At 37.8% G+C, this 21,442-nt stretch overlaps 1 protein-coding gene and 1 long non-coding RNA gene across 2 annotated transcripts in view; one reads left to right on the top strand and one right to left on the bottom strand.

Moving 5' to 3' along the window:
* The window catches only part of si:dkey-112m2.1 (transmembrane protein 132D), a 155,762-nt gene that overhangs the window by 105,300 nt on the left and 29,020 nt on the right, over positions 1 to 21,442 (top strand). The window contains 1 exon segment of the mRNA XM_046868278.1: positions 10,790 to 10,976. Coding sequence (XP_046724234.1) covers positions 10,790 to 10,976 — 187 coding nt within the window.
* On the bottom strand, positions 4,369 to 14,987 carry LOC124398197. Its single transcript, XR_006928029.1, has 3 exons — positions 14,901 to 14,987; positions 5,501 to 5,537; positions 4,369 to 5,375 (listed from the first exon to the last, which is right to left on the bottom strand). It is a non-coding gene; the product is annotated as an uncharacterized LOC124398197 (long non-coding RNA).

The raw sequence follows: 21,442 nt of genomic DNA, 5'->3' as shown, positions 1-21,442 counted from the left end.
GCACAATCTTTTTAGATCATCCAGTGTCCTGGGTCCTCTCTTATGCACTCTTCTCTTTAGCTCGCCCCACAGGTTTTCGATTGGGTTGAGGTCTGGGGACTGAGATGGCCATGGAGGACCTTGAGTTTGTGACTGCTGAACCACTTTTGTGTAGATTTTGCCACATGTTTTGGATCATTATCCTGCTGAAAGACCCAATGACGACCCATCTTCAGCTTTCTGGCAGAGGCCATCAGGTTTTTATTTAAAATATCCTGGTACTTCAAAGCGCTCATAATGCCATGCACCCTAACAAGGTTCCCAGGGCCTTTGGAAGAGAAACAGGCCCACAGCATCACAGATCCTCCACCATACTTCACGGTGGGCATGAGGTGCTTTTCGGCATACTCATCTTTTGTTTTACGCCAGACCCACTTAGAGTGTTTGTTGCCAAAAAGCTCAATCTTAGTCTCATCTGACCAAAGCACACGATCCCAGTTGAAGTCCCAGTACCGCTTAGCAAACTCCAGAAGTTTACGTTTGTGAGTGTTAGTGAGAAAGGGCTTTTTCCTTGCATGCCTCCCAGACAGCTTGTTGGCATGTAGAGAGCGTCTGATGGTTGTTTTGGAGACTCTGTGACCCCAAGATGCCACTCTTTGATGCAATTCTGTGACGGTGAGCTTGGGAGATTTTTTTACTTCTCTTACCATCCTCCTCACTGTGCGTTGTGGCAAGATAAACTTGGGACCTCTTTCAGCCTTGTTTGTCACTGTTCCAGTTGTTTTAAACTTCTTAATGATTCCTCTGACTGTAGATACCGGCAAGTTAAGGCGAGTGGCTATTTTCTTGTAGCCATTGCCTGACTTATGAAGGTCGACACACATCTGCCTTACTTGAATGGTGTGTTCTCTTGTCTTTGCCATGTTGACAAATGGGTAAGAGAATTAGGCCTCTGTGTCACGTCATATTTATACCCCAGGGACACAGGAAATCATGAATTACTAATTAAAAGTCCCTAGATACCCTGACCAACCTTATCAACTACAGAAAAATATATAAAAAAAAAAATAAAATTAATTTTTCAGAGGAATTGTTAGGGGTGCCAATAATTGTGGCACACATGATTTCAAGTTTTTTTTTTTTCTAAATGTATGATTTTTTTTACCACCAAAGTTATGTACTTAAATGAAAGGTTGGATTTTTCTCTTTTTTTGCATTTGGGTTCTATGTTGTTTTGAAAAAAAGGAGAATTTTTAGAAGTCCACGACCACATCTTAAACAGGGGTGCCAATAATTGTGGAGGGCACTGTAATTAAATATTCTAAGTACTATTATTTCTGTCTATGCAAAATATACTATACAGAAAAAAGGTTTAGGACAACTGACATTTCCAGCGTTATATGTAGTTCTCAATTACAATTGTTCTTGTGCACAAAGTGAACTCTATTATGATATGGTTTACATGGGTTGGAGTGGAAGATCTTGAGTGGTCTATCATACAGTTTTGACCTTAACCCTATTGAAAACCTTTGGGATAAATTCGAATGCCAACTGCACACCAGGCCTCCTCACCCTTCATCAGTACCATTGTATCTGAAATCTCCACAAAAAAATCTCAGATTCCAAAATCTAGTAGAACATTTCATCCTAGCAGACTGGAGGTCATTGCAAATGGGGACTAAATGTGAATTGGTATGTTCAAAACATATAAAACTTTTGGTCATGTGTCCACAAGCTTTTGTCCATAGTATATCTCCAAAATGAGCTGTTTAAGCTTTCATTTTGCTCTCAGTTTATATTGATCACAGAAAACAATTATGTGTAAACACCGGTTCCAACCATTTCTCTTACCCAATGCAAAAGTCATATAGCAGATTTTTCATTACCAGACCCGATTAGTTAAACCCAAAGCCACAGTTGGATAAAAAAGATTGTTAAATAGTTAAATCCTGCTCTTTGAATAGAACAGCTACAGTATTTATAACACAGTGTGAACTGTTCCTCCACTTTGCAAGTATTCTAACATATCCAGTGAATATCAATGACAGTTATCCTCTGGAGCTCTCATAGACACAGAGAGTAAAATACTGCCATTGTGAGTGGAGTAAAAAAAGAGAAACACTGGTGTCATACTGAGAAGAATGTAGTAGTGTTGAGCAGAGAGACCAGTGGGAACCAATAAGATGTGACTTCAAGATATTAATTCATGCTTAATAGTTTGTGTAAAAGTTCATAATGTGTGCTTCACATGCACCTATTAATGCAATTTCTACTCCTTATTATATAGAACATCTTCAATCAGCTAAATGTGCTTGAATAATTAAAAGTCTTCAAAATAATTGCAATTAGTTACTACTAACAAATTGTCATGTTATGAGAGGAATAAAACACTGTTATAGGAAAATTATTTTAGAAACTATTTGCTCTTAGTTTATCAGCAACTCACTTCACGCGACTTTATCAAACAGCATTGTGTAGTTACCTAAAACACATGCCCACTGTTTCATTGCTTACTTTTCAACAAAACTGACACAAAAAAATCATGCTTTTATTTTAACAATATTACCAAGGCTCATCAATAAAAATAAAAGCTTTAGAAAGGGGCCTGAAGTGGAAACAGGGTGACTGTTAATCATTATTAGTTGTTCAGTAAGAACATCACGGCTCTGTTAATGGGATTTATCCTGATTCGATCAGATCATCACATGCACTCAGCTCTCAGCAAGGATTTGTCTCACTCACTTGTGTCTGGCTCATCTATCAGAACAAACATCCTCCTACAGTTCTTCTACAGACTCGGCTTCGAGGTGTTGTGTTTGTGTGAAGTTGGCCATCGCCGGCTCCTCTCCATGAGACATGAGACGTCTTCATGTGCTCGATCTTCGTCTCACACTGTGCCTTTGAATCTCAATCCGTGTAACTGTGATAATATTTCTAAATGGAACCAAAGAGACGATCATCACTGGATAATGGCTCTAAATTGTTGTTCATTTTAGGATCTGCTGCTTGGTCGGTGGTGGGGGTGGGGTGCATTGGTTTAACCTTGCACCACGCAGCTTTATATTCATCTTCAATCTATTAGGTATGAAAAGAGCTAAGCAAATCAGCCGCAAAACGCAGCATGAATATTGCATCAGCGCCTCAAGGTCCGCTGGATGATGGGTTGCCGACAGTTTGGGGAGATGGTTCTTTTTAGGTTTTTCACCCTGCTGTGGAATTTGCATTGAAGACTGTCTCTGTACCATCCATAAATTCAGCAGTCCTTGGAGATGGGGGTTTTGCTTCTTATATAACTGATAAGTGGCAGTTGCAGGCCTAAGAGGAACGCAGTAACTCAGTCTCAAGCTGTCCGAACCTGATGCGACCTGAATATTTATTCATACTATTATTTCTCAGATGTGTCATAGTGGTTCATAACCCTAGAAAATATTCATTGACCCAGCACAGATTTACATGGGCCTCATTTCCTTTTATTTATTTTCCTGTTTTTTGGGGGTTTTTTTGGGGTTTTTTTTGCCTTTTGTAACATATAGAGTAACTTTACATGTTTTGAGACAGGAAAGGACTTTTTGCAGTTTCTTTGTAACAATTTGTGTTTTTGCCTTATTAACATTTTAAGAGAAAGAGAACAAAATGAGAGATTAAAAAAAATGCTGTATGCTGCTGTGGCTATTTATATATATATTTATATATTTATATATGCAATAACTTTTAGTTACTTTTAGTTTGTAGTTTTATTACATAAAATCTAACTTTAAATGCAGAATGAGCATTACATGTTTTTCAATATGAATGCAAAATATTATTTACCTTTGATAAATATAAATCATTTTACTATAATGTTGTTTACTTCTGATAAAATGATTATCAGAAGTATGATGTGATTATTAGGTTCATTAGGTTAATATATATATATATTAGGGATTATTAGGTTAATATATGATGTGATTATTAGGTTTGGAACTAATGAAGATCAGTTTAGGATTACACTGGACTTAGTGATAAAACCTTCCAGGACGATATAAACTCAGTCATCAAATATCAGTGGGAGAATGACTGACACTGTACAAGCTATTTGTTTGTTTCTTCACACTAAGTACAGGTTTAATGTATTCACATTTCAGAAATTGAAGAGAAATGCTTGGGCTCTGTGCCCTGAACAGATCTTCAACTGAGGACTGCATAATGAGCTATTGAAGATGAATGATCCCTGCTCAGTATTGCCAACTATGCACTTTCAGAGTCGTCAAACAGCAGTGTAATTTACTCTGCAACAAAAAATTCTAATCAGCTGAACTTCTGCAGGTTATATATATATATATATATATATATATATATATATATATATATATATATATATATATATATATATATATATAGTGTTGCACTCAGTTGTATAGGCTTTGCAGTTGCATTCAATAGCATTCAAATTTCCCTTCACTTGGACCAGGAGACTTAAACCTGTTCTAGCACCTTCATGAAGAAATGGGGTGGATGATCTTAAGGGGCCTGCTATAGAGCTGTGACCTTAGCAAACACCTTTAGGATTAATTAAAACACTGACTTAACCCCAGGCCTCCTCAGCCTAAGCCACTACCTAAGACTTTGATAACGCTTTTGTGGCTGAATGAGCCCAAACCTCTATACTCACGCTGCAAATATGATTATTAGACTTGAATTTTGCAGATAAATTGCTATTCAATTCACTTCTATTTAAGCTTTAACGGTAAAAAACAAAAAGGCATATTACAGCAAGTGCATTAATATAAAGCTATATTTTGCAATTACAGTTCTGGCAGAAATGCTGCTATAGAAAATTACCCAACACCATCTGATCAATTAGAATCAACAGTGCTGCTCTATAATATTTATAACACTCGTATAATGATACAGTAAAGATTATATGCCTACAGTATATTCAAGATATCTGTAGGTTAAAAAAAGGTTTGCAGCATGGTATTTACTTACTCACCAATACTAGATATACGAGATTAAACAGAAAAATATTTATCCTGTCATCAGGGGAATACAAGCTTGCATTCCAAAAATGGCACACTTGACATTTGTGACCTAGGGAGCAAAATTGACTATGCTTACTAGATAGGACAAATGGTGTACTCTCTCTCTTGTCAAACACAGTTACACAAGCCAATTATGTGAAAGTAAGTCGATTACCTGTGTGTCTTGCACTGATCCATCACCAGTGAACACATGACATTTTGAGTTGTAAGACTGCCAATCTCATCTAACAACCAACGAATTCTGTTACAGAGTGAGATTTTGTTCATAAGCTGCTGTACAGTCTGATTTAGAGAGCAGGTTATGGGCCAGGACCCCATGCAGGTTCATTGATTGAGTTTCATACTCTACTGGTTGGAAGTCCTGAGTGGTCGCATCTGAGAAATAGAGACAAAGCATTAGAGACTAAGAGAGAGAAAGAGAGAAAGAGACAAAGACAGAGATGACTCACACAATAATCAAATAGAAAATATTGAGACAGCAACCTTTCTGTAAGACTCACCCAACAATGCCTGTAGAACAGCGTGTGGGATTTCCCCCTGCCATTAGAATATAACAGAGAGCAACAAAATTTCAACATACTTCAACAAGACTTCAACCCAAACAACCCACTCACCCACATCTACACACTTATCCACACTGCCACCCCCATGCATACACTTGTCCACATGAACAAATGTTATCCACACACACACACACACACACACACTTACTTACTCTGATGCACACACCCACCTACATGAATATGCTTTTCCACACCCACCTTCACCCACAAGCATACACTCTTCCACACACCCACCTTCATGCTTATGCATATGCTTATCCACACACACTTTCACACCCATACACATGCAAATAAACTTAGTTGCATTCATAAACTCTTTTACACACCCACCCACATGCGTACAATCATCAACACGCACATCCATAGCCACCCACTTTTCCATAGACCCTCCCACACGCACACACTCATCCAAACCCCCCACCCACAATTCTCATACCCACACTCCCTAATACACCCATGGACACACCCACCCACCCACATGCTCTAACACGCTCAGCCACATGCACATGCTCAACCACACACTTACCCACAGGGGACAGAGAGAGGTATAGGGACACAGAAAGAGAGAGAGAGACTGAGTGAGGTGGAGAGGGAAGGGGAGGGAGATGAGAACTCTCTGACAGTGAAATGTCGTTCCTGCACAGCTCAGTGTTTTAGCGGAGACTCGTCGTTTGTTACTCGTCTACGTGCTGCTCTGTGTTTGATCTCTCTGAGTGCGGTGTTCCGACCCGCAGCGCCTTTGTAGTCAAATTGATTCCATTCTTTTCATGCATCATTGTTGTCACAACTAAAGCTGCGCAAAATCAGAATATCCACCCCAGAGCTTCCACACACTCTACACCCTTTTGTTCCTGTCCCTCTCTTGTTCTTTCTCTTTCGCATTCTCCGTCATACCATTCCGGATTGAGTGAGGGGGAAAAAGAGTGTAGAAATAGCACAGTGTCTGTGTATCCAATTCCTCAGTGAGCTGTGTTTGTTAAAATATTGGAGCTTTGCTTTAAATATTAATGCCCCTCCCTCTGCCCTCCCATCACTGGGTTTCTTTATCGTCTGAGTTTTATGTTTCGGCACGACAGTGTGCTCAGTGAATAAAACTAGTTTTTCTTCTCCACATATTTCAGAGTCACACAGATGCATTTATCCCACAGATAAAGGCTTGAGTAGCAGCTTTGACTCAAGAGCCAAATCAATTCACTGACATTCTTGAAGAAAACAACCCATAATTTCTTAGTGCGCTACAGTTTTCCATCAGTGCCTCCACATGAACTTTTTAAAAGCTTTATGTCACTAATCTGACACCCGTCATTTCAATACTGCAGAGGAGAGAGCCACTCAGAAAAGACCTGCAGTTGGTTTTTTTAGTTTATAGACTTGAACATGTTGTATTTAAAACTGCAAGTCATTAAACTTTGATTAGAAATAAAAGTTGTAAAATCTCCAATTGCCATAAGCAACATTATTCAATTAGGACCTAGTTATTTTAACTGATGTGTTTGGGAAATCATTATAGAATGAATGGTGGCGCAGTGGGTAACAATGCTGCCTCACAACTCCAGGGGCCCGGCTTCAATTCCGAAGTAAAGCTGCTACAATTGTGAAGATTCTCTGCCAGATCTTCTTGTGTTTGTATGGGTTTCCTTTGGGTCCTTATGTGTCCTGTGATGGACTGGTTGCTCTTTGGGGGTGTATTCCAGCCTTGCACCCAATGTTTTCAGGAAAGGAGCCAGATTTATCATGACTCAGATCAGGATAAAGCTGTTACTGAAGGTGGGTGAGTGAAAGACTAGAATTAATTCAATCATGCCCTAGGGAAGGAAATGGGGGAACCTCATTCTGACTTTCCTAAATTGTAATATCCCAGTTCCCAGTTTAGTCATAAATTGAGCAAAATTGTGATTGCTCATTAAGTGTTTAATTTTAACATCATGTGCTGTTAATTTTCCATGACAGCAGCTTTGACAGTAATGCAACTGCACATCTTATATTAATGCACCTGTTCTAATACGTTATCGTTTCTATAGTAACGACTCATTCAGAGAGCTTTATACGGTTGAAAGTGCACACAATTAAAAAGGATTTGACATGGAAAAGGACCAAGGATTTTGACGTGTTGCGGTTTCGTTTACTTGACAAGCAACATTTTTTTACTCATCAGCTTTGTTGGCACATATTTTAGTCCACAATATTACAAGCTCACGTCTTACTTAACAACAATTTCAAATGTATTTCCTCTTTTCAAAAACCTTCTTCTTCTTCTTCTTCTTCTTCTTCTTCTTCTTCTTCTTCTTCTTCTTCTTCTTCTTCTTTAAATTTGGCACACTGATTGGGGAGGATCAAAGGAAAATTCTGACCGAATTGGGCCAAATGCTGCCAATGCTGTAGTGTCACCGTCAGGTCAAATTAGACTTAATTGGAAACATTTTTATGATTATAACTTTTGAACCATGTGTCCAAATTATTAAATTGAACTTACTAGGTTTAGACGATTCGATTTATGTTGAATGATACTGCCTAGACCACCTTAAATGCACCCAGTAGGTCTTGTAGCTTGTGTTCAAGAACTGTAACAGATTAAGTGTGTGTATATTATTTGAATGTACTATTATTTGTGCTACTTTCATAGCACTTTTCTTCACGGCTATTCCAAGAAGTATGTTGAAGTGAACAGATTTCTACTTTCTAGATAACATCTTAGATTGTTAAAAAAAAAATTGCTGGTTTTATATATATATATATATATATATATATATATATATATATATATATATATATATATATATATATATATATATATGTATATAATAGAGTTTATAGAGTTAATATATAAAAATGTTAATATTTCAAATGGTTTGCCCATCATAAGTCAACAAATCTGAAAGAAATGTTGCCAAACAAAACATGAGGTTGTATATCATCAAAGGCATCTTCATGCAAGTATGCAAGTAATTTCTTTCCTCTACCACCTACCCACTGGTCAAAAGTTACAAAAACATACCGTAAATTCCGGACTATAAAGCACACCCATATATAAGCCGCACCCACTGAATTTGACAAAGATTTTTATTTTAAACAAAAATAAGCCGCACCTGTCTATAAGCCTAAGTCTACACTGAAACTAATTAACTTTACACAGGCTTTAATGAAAGACAGTGTCTGTTACACGGTGTAACGGGTGAAATATGTTGTGGCTCCTTTAAGAGCAGAGCGGCATTTTGCGAATAGCCTGCCGCCGCATTTTTCCAGTATTACTGCATGTGTGCAAGACCGAGGAATATGTCCTTATTATTTTCTGATGCTCATTTCTAAGTTTCTTTGACTAACCCGTAACGCTGTTGCCAAGAAAAATAAAAAAGCACGAGTTTTGGAAACCTCTCTGTGCTTATATGATTTCTGTTGCAACTGGAGTTTTAGCGAGCTATCCCTTCACCCAGACTCAACGCGTTACAACGGCTTGTATCTGAACAGTAGCCTACCAAGAAAGTCATTGTTCACTGTCTTCCTCCTTCCTTTCACAACTATTTCTCGTCGTGCGTTTAAAAAAAAAAGTTTTTTTCTCCTGATGCTGTGCAGCTCAGAATACAGGTGAGGTGCGTTTTTTCGTTTCCGTTCAGAAATTATATTGGTCTAATGTTATGGGGATCAGTTTTTTGGTTTGAAGTTTGTGAAACCGGGAAAAACCCAGGAAAAATTCATAAATATTCAACAAATTGGCGCACATTATCTTGACATCTTGCTGCCCATTTATTCTTCTAGAACCTTCCTTATTGCATTTAGAGATTTTCACTACTCTCTGTGGTCAAAAGATACACATCATTACTGAAAGTACAAATTACACTCTGCTCTAGTTGATTGCTTTGGCAATAGAGCAGGGCTATGAATGTGCAGCTGAACAAGTTTGGGTGCTTGGCCCCTGAAAATGTTGCTTTAGATAGTGCTCATGTGACAGTTAAATTACCTTTTTCTTTTTCTGACATCATAATCTTCAGATCAGCAGTATTTGATTGAGAGCTGGCACCCTCCACCATGTTTATGGGAAAGTGCTATGTAGCTGACAGGTCTTTCTGTGGTTTTGTGTGCGTGTAGAACAGAAGTGAAAAAGGGGTCTACAGGCAGGACTCTAGAGGTCTGATTAAACTTCAGTGATGCATAAAAAGAACACTTTGTGTGTGCTAGCAGGTGTGAATTGCAATTCAATATTCCACATTTGCCCTTTGTTGTTTCTGAATATTTCGAATGTGGTTTTGTTTTAACTGAACAGTAGGAAATAAATAAATAAAATAAAAGCACCCAGGCTGATCAAACCCCAACCTTGGCCAGTGGAATGAGTTTGCTTTTATTCATTGTCTTTGCTGTTGTGTGTGCATTGCAATCAGTGCAGAAAATTTTATGCTCGGCTTTGGATATCTTTTTCCGAGAAAAGCACAGAGGTGCTAGAACAAAAGTAAATTGCTTTTTTTTTTTTACTGTTGCTACTTCAGTGTGTTTTTTTATGAAGCTAGAATAATGGGAGTGAATATTGCTCTTGACCTAAACAGAGTTTCTCTCTGACACACACACACACATGCACACACGCACACACACACACAAAAACATACACACACACACACACACACACACACACACACACACACACACACACACACACACACACACACACACACACACACACTCAGATTAAAATCAAATTACTTAGTATTAAGATAAAACATCAGATGTACTTTTTCCTCTTTATCTGAACAGGTTTATTACTGTTTACATTCACTCTTTGAGTGTGGGCAGTCATTTTCAGAAAATTTCTTTATCCACAAATAAAGGAACAAAATAACATTTTAATTGGTTATGTGTGATTTATTTATTTATTTATTTATTTATTTTTAGACTGAATTTATGTTTTCATTTACATTTATTGGGTGCCTACAGTAGTGAAATAGTTTTTGCTCTAAAGCAGTTTCGCAATATGCACCATTGTAAAACACTGCACACAGCATGCTAAACTGGAGGCTATAGATATGTTTCCATTATTTGTTAGATATGTTAACTTCAGTGATGAAGCAGAATAAAATTTGACACAAAGAATATTTGTTGAAGGTATTTCATATAACTTTATATATATATATATATATATATATATATATATATATATATATATATATATATATATATATATATATAGCCGTTTAGTGAAACTTCTTAACTTAACCCACTTCCTGTTTGGCTTTGTGGCAGGATGGAGGCAGGGCTTCAGAAAGTTTTGCAAGTGGATTTGGAGGTAAATGGCCTGGTGGATCCTCTTGGCACTCGCTCAGTCACATGGCAGGTGGAGTACCCCATGAGCCGCACCTTTTCCGAGGAGATCCCCACTCTCATCCGACTCGCACCTTACAACCTGGGGGGTATTGTCCCTCTTGCCATGGTAAGCTTCAATCCTTTACTATTCAAAGACTGCAGCCTGGTGGGCGTGTTTTAATACCACATTACATATCCATACAGTACAGTAGTCCCCCAGAACTCGCGGTGGTTACAGTTCCGAAAAGCTGCAAATTTTGGATGCACCCCTGCAGACCCTATGGCACCTTTTTGAATTCATCTAGACATTATGTCACATTGATACAATATTGTGTTTTAAACATTTTTATGAAATTTGTTGGAAAACAGAGTTTAAAATGTGATTCCTAACGTTTCTGAACATTTGGACCCTCTGTGGATTCCCGCGAATTTTAAGATAATCCGCAACTTGCTGTTAATTAGGTTCCAAATGAGAACCAGCAAATTTCGTGAGTTCCGAATGGCGAATTGTTGGGGTTGACTGTACATATTTGGACTAAACACACTCCTGTATTACTTTATTAGGCCTTCAAGAAAAACCCTCTCTTTAACCTGGAATATAATCACTTGTGTAAATATGTAACAATCAAAAGTTCATGGTCTGAAAATACATATAATAATACATTAAAATGCAATAAATAAATATTAAATACATTAGAATATGAAAGTTTAAATATTAAATTCAGATATTCAGTTTACATCTGAACTTCAATTTCATCAGAATATTTACTTTTGTATTGATTTTTAAATAGTGTATTATTTTTTGGTGTATTTTAATCAATATTAGTAATGTTTAATGAACATTTAATGCACTTGATATCATTTAGTAGTTATAAAATGTTAGTAATGTTTTATTTTGATTGGATCTGGTTTATAGTATTAATGCTGTTTTATTTATTTCCTATCTATTTTAATGTCATTATGTTTTGTCTGGATTAATATGGTGCTTTGTTTTAGTGTGTCTGACCCTTCGAAAAGAAAAACACTCGTAGCTTGTTTTTTAGTTTAGATTATGAGTTGTTTCATGTTTTTCGGAGTTCCTATTTCCAAGGAACTTTAAATTATTATTTAGTCCAATAAAGGCTAAAAGATGTGAATCAGCTGAATGCTGAAGCTGAATCGGCCGGACTCTTCAGAGTACATTTTGATTAGCTCTAATTTGGCTAATTGAGCAGAAAGTTCTCATCATGATCGAGAAGGTAATTGACCTGAAGCCAAGAGTAATTTTATTAAAATGGAAAGACTTTCAAATGCTAAATGTAATGAGGTAGTGATTATCTCTTTATAAGATATATACGCGACACAGTGCTTGTGTTAGCAAGGAGGTCCAGGAGGATGTGCATTAGCTTTGTTCTATTTTGTGTCTATTTTGTGTTTATCTTGACATGAATTAAGAGTGTTAGGAAAGTTTAGTTTTAGTTTAGCAACTTCCAAACTAGTCTAAATCTCAAATGCAGCTAAAAGTGTGGTAAGGCCTGGAGTTTTGGATGTGAACCGTTATCAAAAATCTCATCTAAGACACCTTACATAATGTAGTTGTACGAGTGCATGGATTATTTCATAACTAGCTGATTATTGTTAAGGTAAAAGCCGGACTCCATCTCAATTGCCTTCTTCCTTAAGAGAGTGAGTACCAATTGTTCCAGGAAGCGGGGAGGAGAGGACCCGAACTGAATCGAGTAGCCCTTCTCTACCGTGCACAGGACCCACTGAGACACATCTGGCAGGCTTTCCCAGGCTGCCAGGAAATATCTTAAGGGAACCAGTCGCTGGCGACTGTTTTTTCGCCTACTGGAACTTGTCTACGACCACACCTATGGCATCGCCGAACAAGCCAGAAGGAACCATCGGGGCGATTAGCAGGAAAGCCCTGTCCCTGTCGGGAATATCCGGCCATCCGGCCCTGGCTGTTTCTTTGATGACCCTGAGAGCTAGGTCGGCAGCAAGACGTAGCTCTTTCACATCGTCAGCCCCAGAGCGAAATCCCTCATCCATCTCTCGCAGCAGGTCAGCCTGGTACGCCAGTAAGCCAGGTGGGCCGCTAGTGGGCCATCACAGGACCTGGACTCCTCAGTGTGCAGATCTGGGAAGAAAGGCAGGCCCCGGCATGAAGGCTGTGCCGCAAAGGAAGCTCATCCAGCTTACTGGGTGCATGCTGCTTCAGCTTTTCATCCGGCCAAGCTAGTTTAAGCTTGGACACGGCCCGCGTCACTACCTCCAGAAGCTCCTAATACAGCACAGGCTGGGGGGAGTCTGTGGGCTCGCTAGTCTCCATAATTTGTCCCTCCTTGGAAGAAGAAAGGTGGAGTGTGCTTCCGAAGCCGGGGAGCGAGTGCTAGACCCGGCAGGTGTGGCAGGAAAAAGGGGCTTGCCTGTCTTTAGGCCCTCTGATGACGTCCGACACAGCATTGCCTCGGCAACAGTGAGGCCAGAGCCGCGAGGGACAGCGCTCTCCTTAAATAGCACTCTTCGGGAGCGGAGAGTCCGCATAGACATGCGGCTACAATGCGAGCAGGCGACACCCTCAAAAGCCGACTGAGCATGCTCCTCCCCCAAGCAAACTACACACAGGCTGTGTGTATCCCCCCCAAGCAAACTACACACAGGCTGTGTGTATCCAGTTTGGTTTTACTGCTAATGCTTGCTCAGATTCAAACAAAAAGCGATTACCTAAACAAACAGAAGCTGGTGTTGGCTCCACCGCATGTGCCTTTTTGTAGATTCCTGGTCGTGAGGTTACCCGGCTAGTGATGTCGTGTCACCAATGCGGAAGCATTTCCAAAGCGTTATGACGCAGCTTAAGTTTCAGAAAGGGAACAACTATAATTCTCAATCAATAGTAGCTCATGTATGTGGGAATAAGTATATAGTACAGTTCACTCACTCCTGATATTATACAAGCAATTGGCATATCCTTCACCTTCACTGGTTTGTACAGTACATAGTACTGTGTGATAGGGGAGACAGCTGTCTGATGGGTGAGAACTGGCTGGGGGTAGGGTTTTGGGGGTAAGGGTGGGTAATATTATTGATAACCTGAGTAAGATATGGAATCTTTGAAATGTTGACTTGAATTTTTAGAGTTTCTTGGTATATGTTATGTTCCATTTTTTTTTCAGCCATTTTTAGCAGTACACTGGCTGTCCACTGACAGATGAATCATGTTTTAGCTGCAACCCTGTTTAAAGATTGGTCAGGATATTGTTGGGCTTCTGTGTGTATTGTGACTCTGTGTTTAGCTGTTGGTAAGAAGGGAGGGATGTATGCCCACAGCTGGGCATACAATTCACCCCTCTCAACAGTAACATTGTTACAAAGATAAATCTGCCTTAATCAATACAATTTAAATATCTTCTTCTTTTTCTTTCGGCTTCTCCCAATAAGGGTCGCCACAGCGGATCATTCATCTCCATACCCTCCTGTCCTCTACAACTGCCTCTTTGAGACCAACTACCTATATGTCTTCCCTCACCACATCCATAAACCAATACAATTTAAATAAAATAGAATAAAATGATAATATTTTAATCTTGTAGGCTAGGTAAGAAAATACTTATGAAAAAGTCTACGCATGCAGTGTGACATCACAAATAAATTCTGTGTTAAACAATTCTGAACAAAATTCCTTTTTTTTTTACCTTGGGTAAAATGAATTAATGACAGAGTGCACTCGAGCTGGCATGGACTCAGGTTTGCACAAAACCTTATGATCCAATTTACAGCAAATCTGTCAGAGTGTAGTCTGAACACATGCTTCAGCAGAAGAGATTAAGCATGAGGAAAATCTGAACAAAGCAGTTAAGAGTTATGGTCTAGATTGCAAATTTGCTTATGCTCAAATAGGGACATATAAATAGTGCAGATTCTTGAATATTAATTATTTAATAAAGAGGGTAAAGAATGTAATTGCTGCTTATGGTCAGGTAAAGCTTGTAGAGAAAGCCGAACTTCCATCCTCCCATTTCTCTGCATGATTTATTCATGAGTCCACTGACGGGTTCACATCACTCACCATGTCTCCCCATGATGAACAGTATCTGTTCCAGAGAGCCAGACAAGCCCTGGCACAAGTGCAGACGAAGATGAACACGATCACATCATTCTCCTGGTACAAAAAAAGGAGATGCTCTAATCAGATTTATACCACAGCATTGCTGGATTCTGATTACTCAGAGCATGTTGGATTAGTTTTCTATAACAGCAGCTCTGACCCTAGTGCAGTGGCATATTGCAGGTTGTAAGTTGGAACAGTTTCTATAGTAACTCTTGTATGGCAGCACTTCACATTGGGTGCATATTGAGAAATTTTTTAGCATTCGGAATCAGTACTTTGCAACAATCAGAGGTAAAACTGTAATGTTAAGGATTTTAAAATGGGAAGATCTTCCTTTCAGGAGTTTACACTTATTTAAAAAGGGACAAAGAGAAGCTCTTGAGGGCTATCTTCATAGCTCTATCAACTTAACTTATTACTTGTTTTTTTTTAAACGTTATAAAACATTAGACATCCATAAATAGATAAAAAAGTATGACCTAGTGCCTTTAAATAAAAAAAGAAATAATTGATGGAAAAATACAATGTTGTACAGTACAAATAAAATGTATTATGTGCTGTTATAGGTAAGAAAATCATCTTAACCAAACTAACTCGGCTTCATCACACCATCCTGGTAAATATTTTACAATAACAGCAAACACACTTGCCTGTGCACGATGTCCTCAGTAAGTTGGCAGACTGCTGATTAAGATGCAGCACTTCTTCTGTCTATCACTCTCCACTAATGCGTCTCAAAATGAATTTATTCAGCATGTGAAAATTGGCCGAAATGATAAAAGAAGCTTAACCTATAAGGAAAAGTCAAATCAGAATTTCATTACAAAATAAATCAAATGTTAGCTATAAGGATTAAGATTAATATGCACATCATTTGGTGAATGGTTTGCTACATTAGGTCTGTAGCACATATAAAATATGACTCAGTAATGGTTTTATTTGTAGCACAAAAACGCTGGCCATTTTTATTTTATTTTTTTTTTAATTTCCATTAACATGTATTTACTAATTCCATTAGTAAATCTGTGTCTTGTTAGGAGTTTTTGTAGTTCAAGCTCAAGCAATCATGCTCTAAACTGGATATTGACTCTACTGCTTTATTTACTGCCCTGGTGTAAGAGGGAAATAAATAGAGATGCAGTGGGTAAATTCTCTAGTGCTTTGTCGTGACATGAACATGAACAGGGTCAGCTTGTTAGTTTAATAGAATTTTGTTAACTACTGTATACACTAAATGAATTAATGTTTCTGGACACCTGACCATAACATTCATATGCGCTTTTTGGACACCTATTTGCTTTTGGACTCAATTTTTTATTATAGGCTCCATTCTCCTTGAAAGATATTCCACTAGATTTTGAAATGCGGTTGCATAGATTTGTGCTCATTCAGTCACAAGACTGTTAGTAAAGTCAGGTAGTGTTGAGTCAGTAAAGTTCATCCCAAAGGTGTTCAACAGGGTTTAAATCAGAGCTCTATAGCATGTTGTGTCAGCTTGTTCAAGCTAGTTTTAGTCATGAAATAGATCATTTAAAGTAAAGATTTTTAATTCGGCTAGCTTTAATTTCGATGTATTTTAGCTTTGTAATTAGAGTAAGCAATTTTAATTCCAAAAAGCTACACCAATTCGGATTATTAAGATCACTTGCAAGCCTTCATGGTTGCAAAATTTCTTTTTTTTCAGTACAGTGGTCCCCTGAACTCCTAGGAACATTCGGTCTCGCTGCTGATTCCCACAAATTTTAAGATACTCCACAACTTGCTGTTAGTTAGGTTCCAAATGAGAACCCGCAAATTTTCCGACACGAGTGAGACATTCATTTTTTATGCTGCCCAGACAACAGTCTTGCCAACAGAAAAATAACAATAGTGTTTTATTTCTTTGTACAGTGTAATAAATGAAACTTAATAGCAAGAGACTGAAAAAAAAGACTTAAATGAGGATATATAATGAGGGCAAACAACTATTGAAATTATATTAATAGGAATATAATATACTGCTGCATCAATTATTCAAGTTGTAATAATCACATTAATCATTGCAAATTCACTTTTAATTACCGGTATGGCTTTCACTCTCAACATTCAGCAGCTAAAAATAGTGAGTAAAATAGTGCCAGGACACCCTATTATTTATCGCTTTTGAAAGTCTTTTGACATGATATCATTTTGTCTCTTTTAATACTGTGCTACAGTTTCTGGTTGAATTTTTACATTCAGTGCAATGAAGAAAATGTGGTTATGCTTGAGGGATATGCTGTATATGCACTTATCTACTCTGCTCATTACTTAGTCAATTCATAATTATATAATTCAGTCCTCCAGATAAACAATGTCTGTGATTAAGATGCATCTTTTCTGAGTAAAACAAAGTGAGAAGTTTTTTTTAAAGAAAGAAAGAAAGAAAGAAAGAAGCTTTATTCTTGTAACATGTACATTACAGCACAGTAAATACTTTTTTTGCATATCCCAGTGATTTTAGGAAGCTGGGGTCAGAGCGCATGGTCAGTCTTGTTACAGAACCCCTGAATCACAGTGGTTTAAGAGCCTTACTCAAGGGCCCCTAGAGTGGCAGCTTGGTAATATCGTGGTTTGAGCCCTTGACCTCAATCAGCAACCCAAAAACTTAACCATTTGAAGAATATGACCAACTACTGTCATATTAAGTATAAGTAGTTGGATAAGTATTGTTATTTATATTAAAATGTTGAATACAGATGTCCCCAATTTAAATTGCATAAAGGCATGCATAAAGTGAACAGAGAGTTTTTAAATGTTTTCAGTTTAGAAGACATTTTCATAAAAATTTTCACAGAACAGGAAGCCATATAATGAGCTTTTTTGTTTGTTTTTAAAAATACTTATATATGTGTTGACAGGGCTGTGATTGGTACTTTGATGCCATCTCTGCCAAAAGCATAGATTAGTCCACCTCAAAATTGGCAGGGAGAAAGTGGCCTTAAGACATTTGCCTTCTGATTGGCAGGGCTCGAGTTCCAGTCTCATCACTGCCAGGCTGCCACTGCTGGGCACTTGAATGCTAATTTTAATAAATGAAATTACTGTAAGTCACTCTACTGCCAAACACTATAAACGCAAATAAAAGAATTCAGAATTTCTTAACAAATCACATTCTTTATTGCACTCATAGCTAAATGCACCATCAAAACTAATTATGACACAAATGTTTTGACAGGAGCTTTAGCAGGTCTTGTCATACTGGTTTGTCAGACTACTACACTTCTGCACACTTTATCTTAAATAATGCCAAAACGTGATTGAACTTGATTTAGTAGCCCCTTATGTCATGGTGTAATTCTCACACTGATGCAGAGAGAAATATACATAGAGACAGATTTCAGACTGTAGAAGAAAAAAGCATGTGCTAGTGCAGGTTCTGTGAGATTAAGATGCAGACAGGAGAAGGTTATTGTATGTGGCGTGCCCAGCATCCTCCACTCTGCTATGGAGCTCTGGTGATCGATTGGCTTTTCCACATGCTCCCTCATTACCTCCAGCATCTCACATCTCCCTGTCTCACTCCTTATCCCCGCCTGTACCTGTCTCTATCTCTTCCCTTGGGTCTTGGTGCGCCAGCATATCACTCTAACACTCATCTAAAATAGTGTGTGTATTCATTATCCCTCACCGGGAGGCGCCACTCTGGCAATGTGGCATTTCATCAGGGGAGTTCACGAGAGCCTCTCACACAAGCATGCAGAATATAGAAAAGTTTTAGACATGCACCCCGCCTTTGGCAAATAAAAATCGAATTGCAGCTGCAAAAACTGCAGCAGAGTATATTCCTATCTCAAGTCCAGTGGAATAGAGTGAAAAGCTCCCCAGAGATATCAGTTCCACCAGCATGAGATTCCTACTTAGACAAATGAATGAATGAATGAATGAATACATTCATGAATGAATGAATGAGTGATAAATCTTTTTTTTTTTTTTTTTTTTAATAGTATGGAATAAACACCATATGCAGATCACCTTTTAACTACACATGTTGTGCATACAGCCTCAAAAATCCTGCCTACCTGCCACATATGAGTTAAATGACTATTATTTTACCAGACATTTTGGCCTTCATTCACACCTCCCATTAACATGCACCCTAGGTAATTGGTTCGCAAGTAGACAACCGAGGCGCATAGCCATTCACACTTCTCCAGTGACCACATTTGATCTGATTCCCTATATCGTTTTCACTGGAAAAAGGCTGTCACACCTGTTTATTATGCCAGGCTTCGAATGCTTTTTCAGGAGGAAATGTCCCGCAAATCACATCTTATGTACCTGTATAGGTCTGAGTGTTTCATGTTATAAATGTGTGGCCTGCCAAAAAAACTTAAATGAATGAGAAATGAAACAACAAATGAAACCATAAAAAGCAGCTGCTTTGATATGCAGTTAGAGCATAGTTTTTACCCACGAGCCTAGTGGCAAAGTGCTGTACCGTTCAGCTTGATTTCCAATGATTGCATTTTTTTCTAGCAAGGGCAATGACACAGTTGATTAGCTGGTCCTTTGTTGCTCTCTGGGATTCATCAAGATGCAGTCGTGTTCACACTACAAATACACATCTTCGTGTGTGGTTTAAGGGATCGGTCATAATACGTCTTCAAGCTCCCGCACTTGACCCCATTCACACATTTACTTACCCCAACCACTGATCCAATTACCCAGAATGCATGTATTGCCAAATGTGAACAGGGCATTTCACAAGAAAACTTACACTGATGCATATTAAATGCATATAATCAAAGTACACACTTAAATACTGAGGTATTAAAACATTTTAAGATGCTGAAGGTTTATGAAATTCTACTCAGGAACTATTACACATTTTTGGTTGTTCTGCTGCATAAGGTGTCTTATACCACCTGCAATTTTAAACTCCAAGCCTTTGGTTATTTTTTTGACAAGAAGAGTATACAAATAATTACCATTCTGTGTCTAGATTTCAGGTATACCATAAGTTTACAGTAACATACATCTGGAAATACAGTAGCAGTTGAAACAAACCAATAATTTCAAGCCCTGGTTACAGCAAAAAAAAAAAAACCATGCCAGAAGGAAAATGTTTCCTTGCAATGAGAGAAGCCATGAAAGACTATAAAAATCCGAAATTACACACATTCAATAGGATTGCTCACTTAGAGCTTTATAAAGAAGTTCATAGAATTATCCTTCTGGGCAAATGCGTTTCTGAATGTTTATTAAAGATATTATATACACTTCCCTAAAAAATGCAGTTTGCTTTAAAGATGTCTAAGTATTAAGTGCACAAAAAAAGTAAAATGTGTGCTTATTTTTGTACACTTTTTAAACATACGAACAATTCTAATATCCTATAAAATCAGTATGCTGTTTTATCATGGTCCTGTATTCTCAAGTTTTGTATTTACTGAGTCCAATATTCCCCTATGAATATTGTTCCAGCCATATTCTCAGAACCCTATATTTTCAGAACCACATGTAATTTCTCTATTCTCTGTATTCCCAATATCTCTAACCACTCAGAAGTCTAACCTTCTTCAGAACTTGATGTTTCCAATATTACATATATTATACAAAACAACTATACTTTCAGGATCTATATTCCCATCCATGTATCCTATCAGGACATTATATTTTTTGTATATGTTTTTTTGCTCAATATACCAAGAGCCCTATATTTCTAGATTTTTCTATTGTCTGTGTATTATATTTTTAGAACGCCGGGATGACCAATATTTCCAGAGGTTTTTTCTAGAGGCTTATGCACACAAAGCACCATATTTCCAGAGCAGTATGTTTTCCTGATACTATCCACATGATTGTATATTGATGATCCTGTATCCTGTGATTGATGATCCTAGGACACTATTTTTCTTTGATGCTTTGTGCCCAAGGCCCTATATTGACAGAGCCCTATTCTCCCTGGGCCCAATATCAATGAAACCTATTTTTCTGAGACCTATTTTTACAAAGCACCACATTCCCACGTACCGTTTTTTAAGATCTCTATGTAATAGGGCATATATTATCTCTATGTCGAATGTTCCAAGAGCCATAATTTATGAATGTTATTTTCCTGTATCTTCAGGGTTCTAAATGAACAGAATACTATTTTAATGGGCCTAATATTTGAAGAGGTGTCTTACAAGAGCTCATGCTTAAAAGCACTATATTTAGGCCCCAATTTGCCTTAGGTCTTACTGTATATGAGCAACCCTTTATTTATGATCATGTATATTACATTAGTCCCAAGGCCACAGGTATACTGTATGTTTCCAGAACCCATTAATTTGAGAGGCTTATATCATGACCCATATTCCCAAAGCCTTTGCTCCAAAAGGCTAATAATTCCAGACCTCTATATTGACTATATTAAGGAATTTTTTTTTCTCAGTTTTGTGTTAATTTGATTTGTAAAAAAATGTGAAGATACCTGATGATTTAAGGTTACTGTAAATATTTATCCAAACTATGGAGAGGAAAAGTCTCCAATCCCA

This window comes from Silurus meridionalis, chromosome 15 (assembly GCF_014805685.1).
Source record: "Silurus meridionalis isolate SWU-2019-XX chromosome 15, ASM1480568v1, whole genome shotgun sequence".
NCBI lineage: Eukaryota > Metazoa > Chordata > Actinopteri > Siluriformes > Siluridae > Silurus > Silurus meridionalis.
The sequence above is the reverse complement of the archived record's forward strand: the minus strand, read 5'-3'. Positions and strand labels throughout refer to the sequence as shown.